This window comes from Xylocopa sonorina, chromosome 13 (assembly GCF_050948175.1).
Source record: "Xylocopa sonorina isolate GNS202 chromosome 13, iyXylSono1_principal, whole genome shotgun sequence".
Taxonomy (NCBI): Eukaryota; Metazoa; Arthropoda; class Insecta; order Hymenoptera; family Apidae; genus Xylocopa; species Xylocopa sonorina.
This window is the reverse complement of record NC_135205.1, coordinates 1,250,637-1,270,451: the sequence shown is the minus strand read 5'-3', so window position 1 is coordinate 1,270,451 and position 19,815 is coordinate 1,250,637. Positions and strand designations below refer to the sequence as shown.

The 19,815-nt window shown below is 45.7% G+C and overlaps 4 protein-coding genes across 6 annotated transcripts in view; 2 read left to right on the top strand and 2 right to left on the bottom strand.

The window, feature by feature from the left end:
- The window catches only part of LOC143430110 (serine protease ea-like), a 125,400-nt gene that overhangs the window by 25,944 nt on the left and 79,641 nt on the right, over positions 1-19,815 (top strand). The window lies entirely within an intron of this gene.
- On the bottom strand, positions 10,679-14,101 carry Tg (transglutaminase). The gene is made up of 10 exons (XM_076906120.1): positions 13,679-14,101; positions 13,265-13,614; positions 13,051-13,183; positions 12,757-12,986; positions 12,375-12,688; positions 12,039-12,308; positions 11,863-11,942; positions 11,499-11,643; positions 11,118-11,424; positions 10,679-11,049 (listed from the first exon to the last, which is right to left on the bottom strand). The coding sequence occupies exons 1-10, from the start codon at positions 13,812-13,814 to the stop codon at positions 10,744-10,746; spliced, it is 2,271 nt and encodes a 756-aa protein (XP_076762235.1). The 5' UTR covers positions 13,815-14,101; the 3' UTR covers positions 10,679-10,743.
- LOC143430111 (mitochondrial import inner membrane translocase subunit Tim21) overlaps positions 17,478-19,815 on the bottom strand; it is a 391,485-nt gene continuing 389,147 nt past the window's right edge. For both annotated transcript variants that reach the window (XM_076906115.1, XM_076906114.1), the window contains exons 2-5: positions 18,286-18,490; positions 17,966-18,200; positions 17,792-17,891; positions 17,478-17,723 (exon numbers count right to left, since the gene is read on the bottom strand). In XM_076906115.1, the coding sequence (XP_076762230.1) occupies positions 17,589-17,723; positions 17,792-17,891; positions 17,966-18,200; positions 18,286-18,487 (672 nt within the window). In that variant the 5' untranslated portion in view covers positions 18,488-18,490 and the 3' untranslated portion in view covers positions 17,478-17,588. The remainder of the gene's footprint in view (positions 17,724-17,791; positions 17,892-17,965; positions 18,201-18,285; positions 18,491-19,815) is intronic.
- E(y)2 (enhancer of yellow 2) lies at positions 18,993-19,794 on the top strand. Its single transcript, XM_076906117.1, has 2 exons — positions 18,993-19,179; positions 19,485-19,794. Exons 1-2 carry the CDS (start codon positions 19,130-19,132, stop codon positions 19,711-19,713), a joined length of 279 nt encoding a protein of 92 aa, XP_076762232.1. The 5' UTR covers positions 18,993-19,129; the 3' UTR covers positions 19,714-19,794.

Below are 19,815 nucleotides of genomic sequence, written 5' to 3'. Positions count from 1 at the left end.
CTTCACTGGCCGGCCGTTTCTCCTCCCACGCGCATCGCTCGCCCCTCCAATCTAACCACGGCAACGGCGCCGCGTTCAGTCCCGGCCGCCTCGCGAGACCCCCCGATAACGAAATCGTGTTAGGGAGAGACGGAAAACGAGCGCGTCCCACGGCTCCCTTATTGGGCGTTGCCTTCCGCGAGGCCTCCTCGTCCCGAAGGGGCGGTCATCTCAACTCGAAGGAACCACGCTTGGTCACGTGACAGAGTCGAGTCGTGCTGAACACGGAGCAAAGGCGGTGCGGATCGGAGGCGCCTCGTTTGAGGCCACGCCCACGTTAACCACCGACACGACCACCGTCGCTGATAGATACATGCTTTCGACCCTCTCGGTCCTCGCTACCACCACCACCGCCACCGCTGCAGCCGCCGCTGCTGCTGCCGCCGCCGCCGCCACCGCCGTCACCGCCGCCGCCGCCGCCGCCGCCGTTTCTACTACTACCACCACCATCATCACCACCACCATTGCTTAGCACCGATCGTCGACGTATCTCGAAGCAGCGTGGCAGCGGCACGGCGGTCGCGTAACGACGAAAGAGAGATCGATCGACCCCTCGTGCACCGGATGGCCGGCGTTTGTACGTAACTACGTATGTACCACGGCTGTACGTACATTGGCGTAGGACGATCCTCCTCGACCTTCTCCATATCGGATTCGCTGATCGTTTAACCGCCATCACGGTAAAGAAACCGATTTCGACGTTGAGAGACAATTTTGCTAAAGTATCATGGAAACAAACAGTATGCTAGCATAGAAATTAAAATGGATCGGTGCAGCGTCTATATTTAGATAAATATCGATAATTCGCTTGATAAACTAATTTCAGTTTATTTCCGCGTCACTCGACAGCAGGTTGTCGCCCTCTCACGGATAGCAATCTGCGAGATGAATTGCGAGGGAGAATTGGACGCTTAGCCATTACGCCATTGGCGCGATAGCCCGGGTCGGACGTCGCGAAATGTATCTATATACATAGCCGCGTATCTGTAGCAAGTGCTAATAGGGGCGTATTCCGTGTCGGTTCAACTTTCCAGGCTTTGTTGCATCGCGATCGCTCGCGTTGAGGATTTATTTAAGCACCGGTTGGGTGCATCGATCGGCCGATAATTTGAAATTTTCGTAGATAAATCTACTAAAATGATCAGGTGCGATGCTAGATCGGGACGCATAACAAAGGGGTTACGCGAATCAATGTCGTCGCGAGGTAAAACGGCTAGGTATTTCGATCGATCGAATGCGAAAAGATCCACGGCGAACAGCGTATTTCGACCGCATTGGTTGACTCCTCGAGAGCACCGAGGGGAGATTTACGGCGTGTGTTTAGGCACTTAGCCGGTCTACCTAGCCCCCCTTTATTATACTAATTTCCCGGGCATGTCAAAATACCTATCGTGTACCGACCTCCTGAATTCTATTCGACACGCTGGGTGCCCCCGTAGTCGACCGCATAAAGGATCCCATCCCGCATAAAATATGAAGACCCGTCCCGTCTCTACTATCCCCTCCTTTCCTTCTTTCTCCTCTTCCTCAGGTAGCTGAAAAGACGAGGCGTGCACGAAGAGTCGTTCGAACCGCAGGAACTAGCTGTCCCGGACCCCCCGTTCGCTTTGGCATTCGAATGTTTTCAAGCCGGTTGCGGATGCTCCGAGGTGTCACCGTCGCCTTTCAAATTCGTCACCCGTGGCGAAACTGGCCATTTAACGAGCTACGACTGTATCCACTTAACTGGGTTTCTCCTCTACGGCCCGAAATTTCACTCCCGGCGCGAACGTTGTCTCGAACCTTACTGCTGCCTTCTATCTAGGTATCTACCGTTACCGTAGATATTAGATCATACCTGTCTATCAGATATACTTCCGATAAGTAAGAAGGAAGTGCGGAGGAAGAGAAAAAAAGTAGGAAAGGTGCGAAGAGATACATAGGGGTTATACGTAGGTACGATACGATGCAACGAAGTAGGTATACGAAAGTCATTCATCATCGGAGGAGAGGAGAGGCTGCGCGAGCTGCATCGCCAACCGTTGCCGGTTACCACTGGCAGAGAGGAAGAGGAAGGTAGACGGTAGAGATGGCAGGCCACCCACGCTGTACGCTCGAATTCGGTGGCGAGGTCGATTCTCTGACGAACGCGGCGAACGCAACGTCTTCAGGACGCATCGTTACTTTACAGAATAGACGGTTTACCGTCGGGTGGTTATCGAAGAGAAACCGACAAGGCGGTACGCGCATTACTAGAGTAACCGAGCAAAGCTTCCTGCGGTGGAAGAGGAAGAAGCTAAAGTCTCCGATGGCACGAGCTTCTCGGCTTCTCGAGTGGTTTCTGAAGAGGGTAAACACACGGTTGTTCCTCTTTCCCTCGCCCCTTTGGCTGTTCCTAATAATAACAACGAAATTGCTGTTCGTGACTCCGATAACGAGGAGACGATGTCAAGGGAGGAGCGCAGAGGTCCGGTAAACCTAGGAGTAAACGATGAAAATGAAAAACAGTAGGACGATGAGTTCGGCGCGTCTCATCTGCAAAGGGGCAGAGAGAGAGAGAGAGAGAGAGAGAGAGAGAGAGAGGGAGAGGGAGAGGGAGAGAGTAGTGGGTGAGCGATCTCGAAAAGTTGGTCGGCGGCCGTCGAGAGTGTCGCGGCGCCAGCTTTTCCTTTTCTCGAGTAGAGGAAATCGAATCTGCCGGTGTGGAAAATGTAAACTGTCTGCATGCTAGCTCACATACATAGTTAGGTATATAGTTAGCCGTCGCGACGACAAACGCGCACTCGAACGAGCATCTGCCGCGAAGGGGATAAAGCAACGAGATAAGAACGCGTACGAACTCGGGGCCGGACGATGCCCGGCGACGAACCAGCGACGATTATTCAAATTAAAGCAGATACGAATCGCCGAAAAGCCCGTAGGCGCGCATAGGAAAGATTTCTTGCTCGCGCTTCACAAGTTCCGATCGCGCGCACCTTAAACCGTACATAATGCGCCCGCCACATGCCGCGCGCCTCGCATTCCTCCTCCGCGTCGCGTCGCGCCGCGAATCAACCAGATTACAATGCGTGGGTCGAAACTAACAGGACGACGGAAAAATATTACTCTCGCTATACACCTCTATCTATCTATTTATCCACCTATCTCTATGTGCATGCGTAATAAATATTACATATCATATGTATATAGTTATTAGTAGTATACTGGAAGTCATAGGAATGAAACGACGATTCACGATTGATCTGTTCGACACCGACTGTTTAAGCTAATAGCATATCCAATACATATGTATCTACCGTCCAGTGACAAATCGGTGGCAATTATCGAACGTCTGTCGCTGAACGAATTTGCATCGCGAGCGCTGCGAGCGACGGTCTGTAACGGATTCGCGAACCACCGTACCGTGCGAGTAATTTTGCTGATGGTAACGCGTTCTCGAAATATGCACATATATATATGTACCTAGGTAGATGGATGGGTAGGTATTCACCGATTCGCACGGTTCAACGGATTCGAACGAATGGAATAGTAGACTCTACCGAAAGAGCACCCTTTCCGACGCAATCACGCGACGGGCACGGAAATTCGAGAAACGAGACGGTTAACCGCGATAACGATCGCGAGAAACCTATCGGCACGCGAACACGTCGGCGCCCGTTTTGCGGTGGAACGAGCCGGATATATGGGAAGCATGGAAATGTATGCGCATCGCGAACGAAAGTGGGCGGGATTACGACGCGAAACGGAGATCGAGCCTGAAGAAACGCGATTGCATCCGGCTCGAGCCTGTTTGTTTACCGATCCTTCTGACGTTTCGCGAATTGTGCCACGACTGAATCAATAAATCTCACCTTACTATCCTCATTGTTTACGACCGTCAACGATGCACGCCGAACTCTTTCTTATTCGACTCTCCAATCGATGGACGCTTCTGAGCGTCGTCTACTAGCTGGTTGGCCGACACCGGTCTATACACACAGCTTATTCAGAAATTCCAACATCTCGAGTAATTAAGTAGTTAATTAGAAGGACGGGGTGTCACGGAGCGTTGCAGGACACGCGTTCCAGAGAGAGAGAGAGAAAGAAAGAGAGAGAGAGAGAGAGAGAGAGAGAGAGAGAGAGAGAGAGAGAGAGAGAGAGAGGAGACGATAAAGCGCGAATTACGCGAGAAATCCGTCCTCGGGTTCTTCTCTAGTCTCCAGCCCCGAAAGTTAATATCGAGCCGAGTACGATTAATTTACGCGCAGGCAGACGGACGAACGTAGTTAATGAAGTCAGCAGTTTATTGGGAGCTACCGGTAGTAAGTTTGTTCCCGGAAAGAGGAGAAAAGAAAAGGAGAGTAGAGGGAAAAAAGGAAAACTCGAACGAGCAGAAAATATCGAAGTTGTAAATTTCAAGGATACGTAGGTTCGTACGACGAGATCCCTGAAGATAAGAATCTCTGGCCCGGAGATACTGGCCCATTTTCACGGTATTTTGTGCCTTTACGAAAGGTCGTTTAACGAGAAGCGATGGCTCGAGTCGGCTCGGACAGGGAGATCAGTAACGGATTATAAGGGGAATAAATTGTCCGCGGTGTCCGGACGCGCGAGAAGTCGGTATGGGCGTTTCATCGTCAAGGAAATCTTTTGTTCGACAAATCTCGTCGAATCGACGAAAAGCGGTTTCGAGAGATAGATTCTGTGCATGCTCATACACGTAGATAAGTAGTATCGTAGGTAGGAGGTACCTACGGCGTGCCGGTGGCGCGGTGCGGCGTGGCGGTTGTCAAGCCGGAACCGGGAGGATGGAATTCCAGGAGGACCAGCTACGCGTTACAACGTGTTTCACACTTCGGGTTACTCGCCCACGCCCCCAAACAAATATATAATGCGACATTAGAATAACAAATACCGGTTGAAGCATCCACGCCTAAAAGCGGCGGGGTGCCTCGGTCTGTAGGTGCACACCTACATAAATACTAATACGCGCATAAATAAATATATCTCCGGAGCAATTCGCTGGAGAGATCGCGGACACCCCCGTCCACCCCCGGAGGGCCTAGAGGATCGAGGAAAATTCTGCCGTTTTTTTGCTCGATAAACTCTCGCGAAACCGAGCGTATTTTAGAAACGGCTGTTTACGGCATGCGCGCGTCGTTACGAATGGTATAGGCGTACGTATACCTACCAACTCCGATAATGGGAAGCTGGAGCCGCGATCGCACCGCGACAGCCGTTACGTTTTTCCCCGCGAGGCAAAAATAAGAGAAACGAGACGGGATTAATCGAGAGAAAAGCGGATACGCGGACCGCCGCCCCGCTAAGGGACATTTTCTACCCGTGTATATCCCCAGCTACCTGCCGCGATAACGGTCCCTCGTAAAAATTCAGTCCGCGAAAACTGCCAGAAATTGCTCCGAAATTCTTCCTTAGCAGTTTTCCTTTCGCCCTCCCGGTTACCCCTATTTTTTCGCCCCTCGCCAGGAGGCGGCCCGCGGCTTATACCTACCTACGGTCCCTCGGGGGCTCTAATCGAAATTAGTTTTTTAATTGGCCAGACTTATTTAGTCGTTAGGATCGTCGAAAAACTCCGTGCGACCCCTGTGCGACGCGGCGATCGACGAGCAATCGTTCCGGTCTCTCGATCCGACTCGTTTCCGGTGACCCAGTTCACCCCACTTTGGCCGAAATCACCGCGATCAGGCGGCAGGAGGCACGCGACGCAGTCGCTATTGGTCCGACCGTATCTTAACCGTATCCTTTAAGAATGGACGATTCCCGGGAGAATCGAGCAGAGCGTCGTCGCCATCGTCCCGAGAATATTAATCGGCTCGGAACGTTATAGGGAGGAATCGAAGGAATGGCGAAGGTGCGAGGGTGAGAGAAGGAGAAAAGTGTAATGAGGAGGACGAAGAGACTACCGGCATAATTCGCGGTCAAATATTACTGGAAGAGGGCAGATGAAGAAGAGAGAGTAGCTGTTTCTGGGTAATTTTATAATTAACGGGCGGGGCGGTTTGTGGCGGGAGTTCGGGGACTGAAGGTAAGGAGAAGAAAAAGCGAACGGCTGCGAGAGTTCCATTAAGCCGCGGAGGAAGCGGAGCACGGGTTAGATCGAACTGGAACTATTAAAGTGTACCCTCTGAAGATTATAAACGCACTCGTTACTCCGCGATGTATAACAATCGGCCCGAACCAGTCGGATGAATTACGACGCGATGCATTTTTGATCGATTCCCATACCACCCCGGAAAGGAACGCGCGACGTAATTAATATTCGGAGGAAATATCATTTTAAAATTCTAATGCCTGTTAGATTACCGCGGTTAACTGACGGTAGACGTTCGACGTACGGGCGAACGAGAAACCGAGCCGGGGGCGGGGAAATTTACTTTGCACAGTCTTCACCCTCTGCGAAGCGACTCGTAAATCTGTGTAAGGTCAGTGGAATGGGATTCGGGGAAAGATCGGTGGTGAGGTGCGGAACGGAGCCACCCTCTTTCGAGATTGCTCTTCGAGCGGGACAGCTCGGTCGATAAAACAATTGCCGGGGGGATAATCGGTATTATTTACGCCGGATTCTCTGGTAGATAGGCGAGGGTAGCAGCTGGGGGTACAGAGCAGGCGTAGGGGCATTCCGAAGAAGGGCGGGAAGAGGGCTGTCGTATCGCACAGCCCGGGATACACTCTTGCTAGGTAGCGGCGAACCGGGAGGGAGATGTCCGAAGAAGATTCCCCAGCAGTTATAAGCCTAGGGTGATCTCGTGCAGCAGCTTCGCCGGCTTACAGCTTATCCTACTGATCCGCCCTCGCCGTTAAACTGCTCCCAATTAGATACGTCACTGGATTTCGATGTCAACTGGCTGTATAAAGCCGCGATCTCTCCCCGGGGACAGGCTGGCTGGCTGCCTTCGGATCTAACTAAAATGCATCCCATTTTTTCGAACTCCGCGACACTACCTTTGGAGAATCGTTTGTCATCTGGCACGCCAACCTCTCGAAGCACCGATTATTTCGAAATTCGACCTAAGTAGATCCAGTCGTCCACCATATTATTGCCGGAAATTATGCGGGCCAACGCAGGAAATCGCAGCTATAACATCGTTACGGAATTGAGCCAATTTGGATGACAACCGATTGCGAGAGGCACGCGAACAGACGTTTCACCGTTTGTTCGCGTTGCACGGATCCAAATGTTTTCGGATCGAATTGAATGGAGAGTTGCGGTTCGATTGTTGCCCGGCTACCAAGTGCCAGAACGCCAGAGATCGATGTCCATGTCGACCAAATGTTCCCTAGAACCTGTCATTTCGCGCGACGAGGCTAACCGTCGACGTAATAGACGCTGATCAAAGATGGCCGACACAATGGCCGCGAATTCCCGCGGGCACGCTCGGCCCTTTTCATGCGCGTAGCGATCAATCTAAACGAGCATCGTTCTCTTCCCGCTAAACGTTGTCACGCGATTACTCTCTGCGGCGTGTCAGTCGCGCGCGGCGCATCCTACACCATTTGCCTGCCTCCGTTTCGACTCGTCCCATTGTCCTCTACTTTTTCTCTACGTACATAAGTATACCCTTTGAACTCCGTCAATTTCGCGAACCGGTTCGAATCCCCTTTCAGCGCCAGTCACTTCCAAATGGCTCTCGACCATTTCGTGACTCACTTACCAAACCGCTAACACCTATTATCCATCACCCCCGTTCCGTTCCGTTCCGTTCTGGCTGAGATCGTTTCACCTATTTACCTACGATACGAATAATCGTTGCAACGCCGATGCAACTAGATGCATTTTGTCCGCATTCAAAACTCTATACATTGTGCATCGGTCGAGCAATCAGTCGATCGGTCAGCCACTCGGCTAGCGAAGAAGCTTCTCCAAAGTCGGACAGAGTGCATGCCCAATAAGATCTAGCTCCCTTTTTTCATCTTCGGAATCCCTCCTACGATCCGGCTACCCTTCCTCGAGACGATTGGTCGATTCGCCCGCTCCTTTCTACCGCCTCGATGAAATCCTCTCGCAAATATCTCGCCAGTCGCACGCAACTGTTCGAGCTTACACGAGGGTAAACAATCGTTTCGTCCTTTGATGCAAATTAGATTCGAATCGAACAGAATGATCCGTAGCTAGAAGGAGGGTATAGGGGAGTTTACCAGCGCGCACCACCAGTTTTCGACGCGTTTAACCGCAACCTTATACTCTCTACCAAGTATGTTCGATAAAGATGAAAAGACGTTAGCGAAAGATGATCGTATCTCGATATTATCTCTAACGTCGATTCGACGAATTACCATTCTTCTCCTCGTTGCACAGACGTTCACCCCTTGTTTGGACAATACAAAAAATAGCTAACCGAGTAGAGAATCCTCGAGCAAACAGAAAAAAGTAAACAGCGAAACTGTCACGGGATATGGCGAGTTGCAACTAGAGAGATCCAATGGAAACCGAACGCTCGCCGACCGTACCCCTACCCCATTCGTTTCCAAGATACGTTTCAACGATTAGAAGTAGAGATCTCTGTTAGACGAGATGAACGGTGAGAAATAAAGGTAGATAGAGACGGACGTAAAAGGGAAGCCAGCAACAATTTCGAGACTTTTACTGCAGAGAGTTTCCCTGATGACAGCAAATATTACGTACACTTGTACGCGGTTTAAATGCATGCCACTTCCGGACATTACTTAGACTCACAAAATTAGAAGTTTCTACCGCTGTAGTAGAATCGCGTCGAGTCAGACGATCGAGTACCACGTCGAATCGGAAAACAGAAGAAGAGTAATGTTTCATTCGTTTCGCTCATAGTTCCTCGCGAATACACGCGAAAGGATTGTCGCTAACGTATACACGATTTCCTGGAGAATATTTCGTGCCGCCTGATGTATTTTTACTCTCTCCTTGGTCCGTAACCGTGCTGCCATCTAGACACGTATCTTCGAAACAACAAGTTCGTACGAAAGGGATGAAAAGACGATCCTCTCGGCCGTAACTGTATGCTCTCCCTCTGACAAGGCGAACGTGGTCACAATCTAAATGTAGCGTAGCAAGTGAAATGGCGTGTCGACGAGACGGGGAAGGAAAATAGAGAAAATTGGGAAAGGTAAAGTTCGAATGACGCGAAGAGGAATTCAAGTTCGAGTTGGATGGCAGAGAGAGAGAGAGAGCGGAGGGAGAGGGAGGGGGAGGGAGAGAGAGAGAGAGAGAGAGAGAGAGAGAGAGAGAGAGAAGCTGCTGCGATTGAATAATACTCGACGGTATGTTCTCGGATGGTCGTAGGGCTCCGATTAGACCCCCTATGGACACTGAGGCCCCGTTGGCTGCATCAGAACATATACGTCACTGACGTACTGTCCGCGGTGGTTCTGATGGATCCCGGTATTCGATGGGAACAAAAGAATGTTGGTTTAGCATGGAAGGCGTGTTTGTTATTTTGATGAGGTATAATGGGATGGATCTTGGGTGTTGATGCATAGCGCGTAGCAGGGTGCCGAGTCCAGAATCCCGTGGATCGAAATGGGGATCGGTACGGGGCCCGTAGGCTACTTCGAGACCCCTGTAGACAGGGGCCGCAACACGTCCATCACGTGTCACGGTTATGTATTTAGACATATCTCACTATTATCTCCCATATCGTTCTTCCTCTCTCCCTCTCTCTCTTTCTCCCTTTCCCCGCTCGTGTTATTTACCACCCCGCACCCCAGCTTCCCTCTACCCGGACTCAACTCGAACTTTTCGTTTACCATTTCTCTTCTCCCATCTACGATCCTCGTGTTCGTCTTCACTTGCTACCAGCTTACTTCTTCTCTTTCTTCGTTATTTCGTTGATCCGGGACCGGAATCCGTTATGAAAATATTACCTTGCTCCTAAACGATTTCGAGTTACGAATCGTTTATACCCCGTACCTCTCGAGAATCCATCACATATGTATGTACAATATCTACCCTTGAAGCGAACCATAATAAATCGAGCATACTCGTTGGGAGAAACGTAGAGAGAGAACGATCTTTTGTCGCCCCTTCTCTCTTTCGTCGATCTTAATCGATCGTACGAAATCATAGAGTAGTAGAGAGCAAGTCGGATAGCAGGCTCTTTTCCAAAGACACGGACAAACCTCGGCTAAAGCTCGACGAGTTGGCTCGCAATCGCGTTTATTCATCGTTCGCAATATTTCAACGTTAATTTCCTAGATGGTGATACATGACTGGTGTCAGTGTCGTGCGTTTGCCCGTGTACACTCATCATCATTGCGGTCGTTTCTGCTTCTCGTACGATTCCTTTTTTCCCCTCTCCTCCTCCCTACCTCGTTCTACGTCGTTCCATTCTAGACCCGACCATCTCTTATTCCGAATAATCACGCACACGACACATCGACTCCCTCGATTGCTGCTCGTTAATAATGCCTACCGCGTGTAGACCCGGTAGTCCCGGTTATCCACGCTACACAATACTCCACGGTATATGATAGTTCTCTCTCGATTGAATTTTTTATCGGCCTAACGTAAAAGCCTGTTTCGAGCCAGTGTTCCATCCGTCTTACCGTTTCTCTTCGATTCCGACGTTTACCCCTAAACGTTCCCGAAACATTTTTCAGTCCGCCTCTTCCATTCTGGCAAACGAGACAAATTCGCTTAAACATTTAGCTCTGTTAGTTCCTATGCAACTGAGACAGGTTACACGGATTTATTTGAAATTGAAAAACTTTTCGATAATTTACCAAGACACGTTTACACGCCGTTCCACCCTACTATTCACCGTTTCGAATACCGTTCGCCGGTTTCACCATAAAATTGACGAACCCGTCCACGTCCTCGAGATCCTTTGAATAAAATTTCGCTGCGATCGTTGCGCGGCCATCGAATTTCGGCACCATAGAGAACGCGCATTCCGCGTACGCATCAACTTCCACCGTTTCCGACAGTTTCACTTTCAATTGCTCCTCCAATCCGGGCCCCTCGATCAGGAATCTGCACTTTCTCAGCGGGACTGGTAATGGATTTTGAAACTTTGCCGTTGCTCTCAGCTCCTTACCGACTTCCGGTTCGTTTTCCAACTAGAACGAAACGGAAGAACATTACAACCGATAAAGAAACATCAGCGTACCGGGAAACATCGGCGTACCATGATTTTAATGTCCGGTTTTCTCACGCGAAAATCATCTTGCGCAAAGTACTCGAAGTTCGTGTCTTTAACGGTGGCCAAACAGGCAATGTTGAACGCGCACTGATTCAATAATCGAGGGCCGTATTCCTCCCAGGAAACCTCCATACGAGCTTCTTCGAGGACTCCTGGTCTCACCAGTCGATCGATATTTAATCTTTTCACTGGGTTACCCACCCGACCGGTGTACAAAACCGTTTCCACTCTTAAGATTACCGAGACTCGATACTCGTTGTAACTGCTTCTATTTTTAATCAACAACACAACGCTGTGAAACGAAAGATCGTGAGTCGGTATCGAACAGAATCTGAGACATGAACAATAGAACGTTCAGGAACCTACCTGAATGGTTGTCCAATTATAATATCGTCACGCAGCTCAAAATTAAACATAATTTCGTTAAACTCTTCGTTCAGATAGTAACGGCTGAACAACGATTGGCTTTGACGCAACGCCTTCAACATGGCAGCCCGTTCCTCGTCCGACTCTATGAAATAAAAATAAGACGAGCCAACCGTATAATAGAAAATTAGCTACGTCATTTGCATCACTTCGCTCTAACTCGTTTGCACATTTACATCATTCACGTTTGAAGGAAAACAGATGTAAAAGAAAAACGCGGGCACACACGCGCGCGCATACATATATATATATATATATATATAGAGAGAGAGAGAGAGAGAGATCGTTTCGAAAGGTTTCTTACTTTCTGGATACTTGTAGGTATGAGTGATATCTTCTCTCGCCCATCTGCCGACCGCTTTTGTGCTAATGGATTTTCCAATGCTAATTGCCACGAAAAAAGGGAGCTGTTAATTATGCAAAACAAAGAAACAAACAAATGGAAAAGGAGAAAAAAGTAGGAAAATGATAAAGACTCACTCGTACACGTCCTTTCGAATCAACTTTAAAGGTTGAGTCGGACCATTGTACCGCCAAAATACTTTGTCCGCGTTCACTTCTGCGAAAAGGAAAGCATTGTCGTAGGGTCCTAGGACCTCGCCCCTTTTCACGGCGCTGACAGAAGCAGGTCCGCAACGATACGCGTCCTCGCTCAACTCCTGAGGTGTCGCGTCGATCGCTTGCCAGCCGGAATAATTCGGCGACAAGTCCAACCGTTCCATCCATACCTCGTTCCACACGTGGAAATTCCTGTAACGGACGTCAAGTTAAATAGCCTGGTAATACGATCGGGGCATAGAGATTGTAACTTCGTGCCATATCGAGTCGCTGTTTAACTCCTCCATGATTTTCCCCTGAGCATCGACAAAGTAATCGACCGTCAAGCTGCTTTGAGTGTCGTGCGCGCTCGAATAATTGGTTACGACGCGACAAGGGAGTCCCAGGGTACGGCAAACGGTGGCCAAGACGCCCGAAAACACCCAGCACTGACCATACTTGACCGGCTTTTTCGTCCTATAATATTGCTGAAGGATCTTCTGCGAACCCAACCATTTCGTCGGCGGTGTACCACCCTCGAAATCGTCCGACCAATTACCCATTATCGCGCCATTATCATCCGGCGAATTTACCTGTGAAAAGAAAAAGAAACAAGAAGTTGAAGGATTGAAAAAAGAAAAGAAAAAACGATCGGACTCACAACTGCGGACAAGATGCGAGATATGACTACGGGGTCGCCTCTACCAGATATTCGAATTTTTCCAACTTGTATCATCAGATGCAACGCGCAGTCCAATATGTCACGTTCGAACTGGGAATATTTCCAAACCGTTGCCCTCTCCCGATTGTAACTTCCGCGCCATATCAATCCATCTTCCGCCATCACGTACTCTTGCCGTTCGTCTTCGTTCGGCATGTAGACCGTGTCCCCTGAAAAATTCAACTGTACGATGCGAAAATCGTTCCGCGTTTATTGAGAATCAAATTTGTATACCTTCGCACCAGGGATTGAAGATCAAATAGAACGGCTGTTTCATCGTGTAGCTAACGGCACCGTCCAGATTTTTGTTCTTAGTGTCGATGTCCATCTTCCATTTACCTATTATCGCGTCAGGAGCCGGGGTGATCTAAGAATAGAAGAGAACATGATGTTTCGCATTCTCGGCTGGTGGAACAAGAACTGTATCGAATCGTAGCTGATCGTTTGCCTTCAATCGAATGAAATTGGGCTGAATGTCGTCGATGACGGCCTGCCAGGAACCTTCGGACGATTCTTCCGGGTAAAGGACTGGAGTCGCAACGAGGGTACCGTGACCGTACTGCGGCCTCTCGACTCCATCGACCGTGAAAACTAACGACATACCATCGATGCTTGGCTCGTAATCTCTGGATAAAGTCAGATGCAGGTAAAATTCCTGTCCCCGTCTAACGACAAGTCTGGATTTCTCGTCCCGACGAGTCATCGAGTCGTATCTTGACGTTCTATGCCTTTCGCCATTCTCAATGATCCGTGGATCCACGTCTAAAATCGTTAAAACCGGTACACCGAAATCTTCCCCTGCAAACAGAATCCATCGAATCGATTGGGATTGCGTTCTCCGCGAGTAACGAGAACGACTTACAGTAAAATCTGAAGGGAAACGGTCTGAACCGGCGATCGTTGAACGGCCGGTAACGATCGTAAAATCTATAAAACATTCTACGAGGATTTGGGAACGCAAACTCGTCGATTGAAAACGAACGAAAGACTGAATCCATCGGCAAGGATCGCGCGGTGGTATCTCGTTCGATTAGGTAGGAGTTCCGTGAAATCACTGACAGTCAAAGATGACCGGTCCGAGGAGGTAGGAAACGCGGCAACGCGCAGCTACACGAAGCGCTACCGGCGAAGCGCGTCACGTCGGGTGGGTTGCTGCATTCTAGGAGATCCCTCAAGGACTTTTCTGCATCGACGAACACAGCCATACATGGCGTCATCGATGACTCCGGTAATCGGTAATAGATGCCAGTAGGAGTCACCTACTTTTCATTCCGTCAATTATTTCTCGGTAATTCATTCCTAATTGCTGAAAGAATTGCCAATTCGATGATCAACCGTATCGCGGAAAACTGGCATGCGTGGATCGCTCCAATCACGCCTTCCTTACAAGTATCATTGAATCATCGTGTCTAGAAACTAACTCCGTTAATTCAACATCGTTAAAAGAGTCGTGCGGCGGGATAACTGTCAAACTGCGACGTCTGCAACCAACTTTGGAAGTAATAATTGTCCCGATTCCATGTTTGAACGCGCTAAGAAGAACGGCGATCGATTTGTAGATGTTAACCTTGGCAAAGAAATGTTGGTTGGCGTTCGTCGGTCTGGTCTCGCGCGAAGCAATGGAGAAACGAGAACATGCTCGTACCGACCGTCACCTCCTTTCGTTTTACTCTCGGACGATATTTTTCTATTCTTATTATCGCGAAAATGTTCAACGAATGCAAATTTTTTCCATTAACGCTATCCCTTTACGCGATACCTTTGCCTGATCAATTTAGCAATAAATACATACATCAATCGCGTAACGAGTACGAAATACACATCGAACGGTATTGTTTTCGATTTAAAATAACGTCACGCGCGCAAAACTGCATCTGCTAAGAAGTATATGGAATGCAGATTATCCGTAACAACCGATCATGCGTGATGCCACAGATTTAATGGAGTATAAAAAAATCGAAACACGTGGCACAGATTTTCAACTATTTGAAAGTAAACGGGAAATAGGAAGATTAAATTCGAGAAAAGTTTCATTCAGAGAATTTGCTGCATTTTTTTTTTTTTTTTTTTTTTTTTTTTTTGCGTTATACGAGCTTCTACGATGGTCGCATAAGATTAACATTCTTGTCGATCCGTGGCAAGGTTGAAGAGCTTCAAGTGTAGAACGATAGGAGAAGGGAACGTTTCGAATCAAAACACGTAACTTAGAGACGAGCGTTTATCGTCTAAAACGATTTAGGTGATTACGATTAGGGTAATTACAGGGTGTGCAGAGTAATCGTAAAAGTAACCCATTGATTTAACGTCCAGTGATCTAGCTTCGAAGTAAACGGAAGCAAGCCGTGAACGTAAATCTCGTCAAGAGTCTAAATTCGTCCCGATTGAGAGAAGCGCAAAGATGAATCACGGAAAGAATGTTCTGCTTTCGGCCTCCCGAGCACCAGCAAATATTCGTTGCGTTTGAAAAGAGACCCGATAATAATACGGGTTTACGTAATTAACGATGACGTAACGCGTCAGGGCGCCACTTGCGTAAGGTTCACTTTCATTCTGTTAAATACGCGTTGTAACGACGCGTACATTCACGCTTTGTTTTCTTTCTTTTATCGACTTTGGAAGAGCTGCGGTAATTGTAACAAAAAATGACGTATTCCGTTTTACCATTGCAAGATTCGACGGGGCTGCTCGCGAAAGAGGCAGAAACTGACATTTCCCATCTGGCAGAGAAGCAGAATTTATTTTTTCTTCTTCTCTTTCGTTCAAGTACCGAAGTCGAGAAAGAATGGATGAAATCCAACCATTGAACGAAACTCGCATCGATGTTGCGAAAATTACTCCGACTGGAAAAGATGAAGAGACCAGAAACGAAGAGAAAAAGAAGAAAAATCTATATATCGTATCGTAATTTCTTCACGTAAATAGGAATAAAATGACATCATCGCTGAGAAAGGACTTATCGCAAACATTCCAGTGCAACTTTAACTATTCGAGAGGATTCAGTGTGTGTACTTGCCGACAGATGTTCTCTTAAAATAGGCCCTACGATTAAGAGTTTACGAGGAAGGAAGAATGTCTCTCGTATGCAAAAGGCTCGTAACGTTGGAAATCTATCACTGGTTATTTTGCGTACACCAAATTTTGATCTTCCATACGATTAATGAATAACAAATCTATCAATAGACGCCCGATAGAACGTAACGTTTTGTTTACGTCGCGGCTAGCGTATCGATATTCAATTAAACTGTATAGATGTCCGATTAATTGCGCGTATGCATAGGAGACACATACTTAAGCTTCTATTCCGATAATATATAACAATTAGAGTAACGATATTGTTAACCCCGGGAGGCTCGTTATACCTACTCGATAATAGCATAGCGTCAGTTCACAGGACCCCGATATATCATTCATCTAACGCATCTTAACCACTAATTAACCGTTTGCAACAGCGAGTAAAAAGTGACGAAGCCGAATAGTAAAGGGTGAACTATAACTTCTTAACTTGTATTTAGCGAGAAATAAAAGGTACATGTACGTCCACCGTGATTTACGAGTATCCACAACACTCTGACTATTCCTTGTTACGCAACTATGTAATTCTAAGAATTCGTGCGTGCAAACAACCGTTTCGAAGATTAAGGTGATTGTAAACATCTTTAGCTGAAACTTACCAGAAGTAGGTGTAGCAGGTGGCCGTGGAACGCATTCCGGTTTAGTGCATAATGGCTTAAGAGGACTGTCCGTAACAGTTTCGGGTTTGAAGATTGCTCTAAAGCCCCGAAAACAGGAACAATACTTGCCCATTTCCTTTTTCTGCCCGTTCGATAATAAAAATTTTATTTAATGATCGTTTTCTTTTTTTTACTGCTGTGCATCGGGTTCAACAATTTACACTTACATCTGTCATGGATACACTTTCGAAGATGTTCAATTTCGTTGTGCGCCGATAATGAAATAGATGATCCCTTTTGCACGCTATATCACGTATTAACTGATCGTTGTGAAACTCATTTTAAATCTGTTGTAAAGCATAATCTAAATTGTCCCCGCAAGAGTTCAATTCGGTGGTTCGATTTAACCGAACACCTCTACTCAAGCCCTGCGATATTAATTATTTCTCGTCGCAAAAAAAAGGATAAAAATTTAACTAAAGTTGCAACCAATTTTTCCGATAAACTGTCAATCGAAATAATCGAGTTAACGCAACAGTATCGGTAAGCCCGATACCATTCGGAAATAGATTTATAATTTAAAAAGGGGTAACCGGTGATATCACATCACATTTTAAGCACGACCGCAGACTGATATAGACGACGCGTTGTGTCGATCTACTCGCAAGTAGACGAGCGACTGTCAGAGAATCAACTGGCAACGTGAGTAATGCAAACGACAAGATCTCCCCGCAGCCTTCCACGAATTTTTAGGCAATAGTCTGAGAATGGAGTTGACAGATGACAACTCTCAGTGCGCGCTAACTTTTTCAATATATCTAATACATACTTAAACATTAGCATTTTCTACAAAAAAACATTATCAGTAATCGTATATTTCTCGAAATCGTGATCGTGATGTACATAGAAAACTACTTATCTTCTGCTAATTAACTTGATACGCTTACGTTTACAAAAATGAGTACGAGGAGAGAAAGGGAGAGAGATACGCATTTTACAAAAATGTATTTAAAAAAAATGAATGTTGCGGTTAATTACTTATAAGCCTTATATTTTTATACACGATACATGAAATGCCGCTACCTATGAGGATCTAAAATATTATCTCAATTCAAATTCCGATTCATCGCTGTAACTTTTATTCGGGTCCCTGTTATCTTCTATTTTAATAACAGTTTGCACTATGTCATCCACAAGTACATATAAATACCTGTACGTATAATTGCCAGATTGATCCTATAATAAAATTTTTAATTAATCTTCAATGTAAAACTTACATATAATACCAGAATGTTGCGTCTTACTTCTTGCACTTCCAAATTCACAGTTCCGCGTCTTCTTATTCCTTGGATATAAAATTTCATTCTCATATGACGTACTCCATCTTTTACAAAGGTTACATGACTAGGGAACAATGTATTCTTAGCAATTGTAGAGAATGGTATCGAGACATAATGATAAATGTAGTGCAATTATACCTAATATGACTTCGACGTCCACGTCGACTTTCTTCTCCATAAGCTTTTATCGGTTGTCCAAGGGTATCAATTACTTTGGGATGCTTGATACAGTGATCTAACGCTTTGCTATATACATTATTTGGACTTTTACTAGAAAATAATTCATCAAAAATCACATAAAACATGAAAGCCGTAATCCCTACGCCACCGATTATTACACCTAAATATCCAGCCGATTTTGTGTTTTCCTTAACTGAAATAAGGACAATATTTTCAGGCGAGCATTGATTATATTTATTTTCTATACTCATGTTCTCATATACATGTACGAAATTTACCTACTTCCGCAAATCCAACTTGTATTTTGTTCTCGTGATCGATAGGATCTGCTTTAGTAATTGATTTCTTTGTACAATACAATGCATTTTGTCGGAAATTAGACATAACATCGACATTGGAAAGAACACATACATTTTTTAGGATACACGCCGATGCAAGCCTTTTATATGAAATACAAGTGATCACTCTCGCCGATGCCATTCCCTAAAATGATAATGTAAATACTACTATATATACATCGAACAGTTTTATATGGACAACATTCCTATAAAGTTTTATCAATAAAACTGATAAATACTTTAAATATAATTAAAAGGGAACGAGAAATTTATTTATTAATCATCCCATCCAATGTTAAACATGCTTGTCTTTAACTACTAACGCAATTCTCCTGTCTCATCCTAAATCTCTTCTAATGGACTTACCCTATCATTCCCCATTCTAAAAATGCCTTTTAATCATTTTACTTTTAATACTTTTCCCAATTTTACATACCTATATATGTATACAGGTGCGATATAATTCATTTACAAAGAGGAAAAAACAGATGAAATATTTGCGAATAACAATTAATAATTGTAATTTAATGAAAATACCATTTAAATGACACTTTCGATATCTATGGTCACGTTCGGTCATACCACATACATATCTATAGATGTATAAAATAGAAAACAGTGTTAGGTTATGAAGCTGAAACGACAAAACAACATAACCTATTTTGCGTGCCAAGATTGAGTACCTAAGTACGTACTTCAATTATCCTAGAAAACAGAATTGCAAGAAAGCAAGTAGATAAATTGCATTGAAATACAAGTAATACGGATAAAAATCAAATTCTTAATGAAGACTGCCCCGTATCAAAGACTTGTTATGGTTGGAGATCGCGATGGGTAAATACATTCATTACATTCCGCTTTATTCCTACATACTTTTGATCATATCTGTTGATTGAAAAATTTTAACTTTCAGTTAGATACATATTGTTAACTTTGAATTTATTATAAATGGATAAATAATCTCATACCTATACGTGTATCTGTTTTATATTTCTCATAAAAGTAATGTTTTTCCTACACCTATTTTTGTGTGTGTGTGAGAGAGAGAGAGAGGGAGAGAGAGAGAGAGAGAGAGAGAGAGAGAGAGAGAGAGAGAGAGAGATTTGACGGCAACTCATCATAACTTTTCTTTTTTATAGTTTAAAAGAATTACTACGTCGTCGATTAGTTGAATGCGGATGGAGGGATCAAGTAAAGTTAATTTGCAAAGAATTAATAAAAGAACATGGCCATGATGTTACGTACGACAAATTGCTTTCGATGGTCACAACTAAAGCAAGAACACTTGTTCCAGATTCTGTCAAAAAGGAATTGTTACAAAAAATAAAAAATCAGCTTCTTGCCCAAGAGGAAAAACTAAAACTCTAGCAGTAACAATTTTTTATTTGTGAAGTTTTATTTTCTAAAACAGACAACATTTTCACCAAGATTATATACATATATATATATATATACGTACAAATGTCATTA

Bases quoted from the DNA above. Each gene is read 5' to 3' on its own strand.
- Tg (XM_076906120.1), bottom strand. From the start codon at position 13,814: ATGGATTCAGTCTTTCGTTCGTTTTCAATCGACGAGTTTGCGTTCCCA. The intron at 12,689-12,756 runs GTGAGTCCGATC...TTCTTTTCACAG, and splicing joins CTCGCATCTTGTCCGCAGTT to GTAAATTCGCCGGATGATAA. The intron at 12,309-12,374 runs GCACGAAGTTAC...CGTCCGTTACAG, and splicing joins TTAAACAGCGACTCGATATG to GAATTTCCACGTGTGGAACG.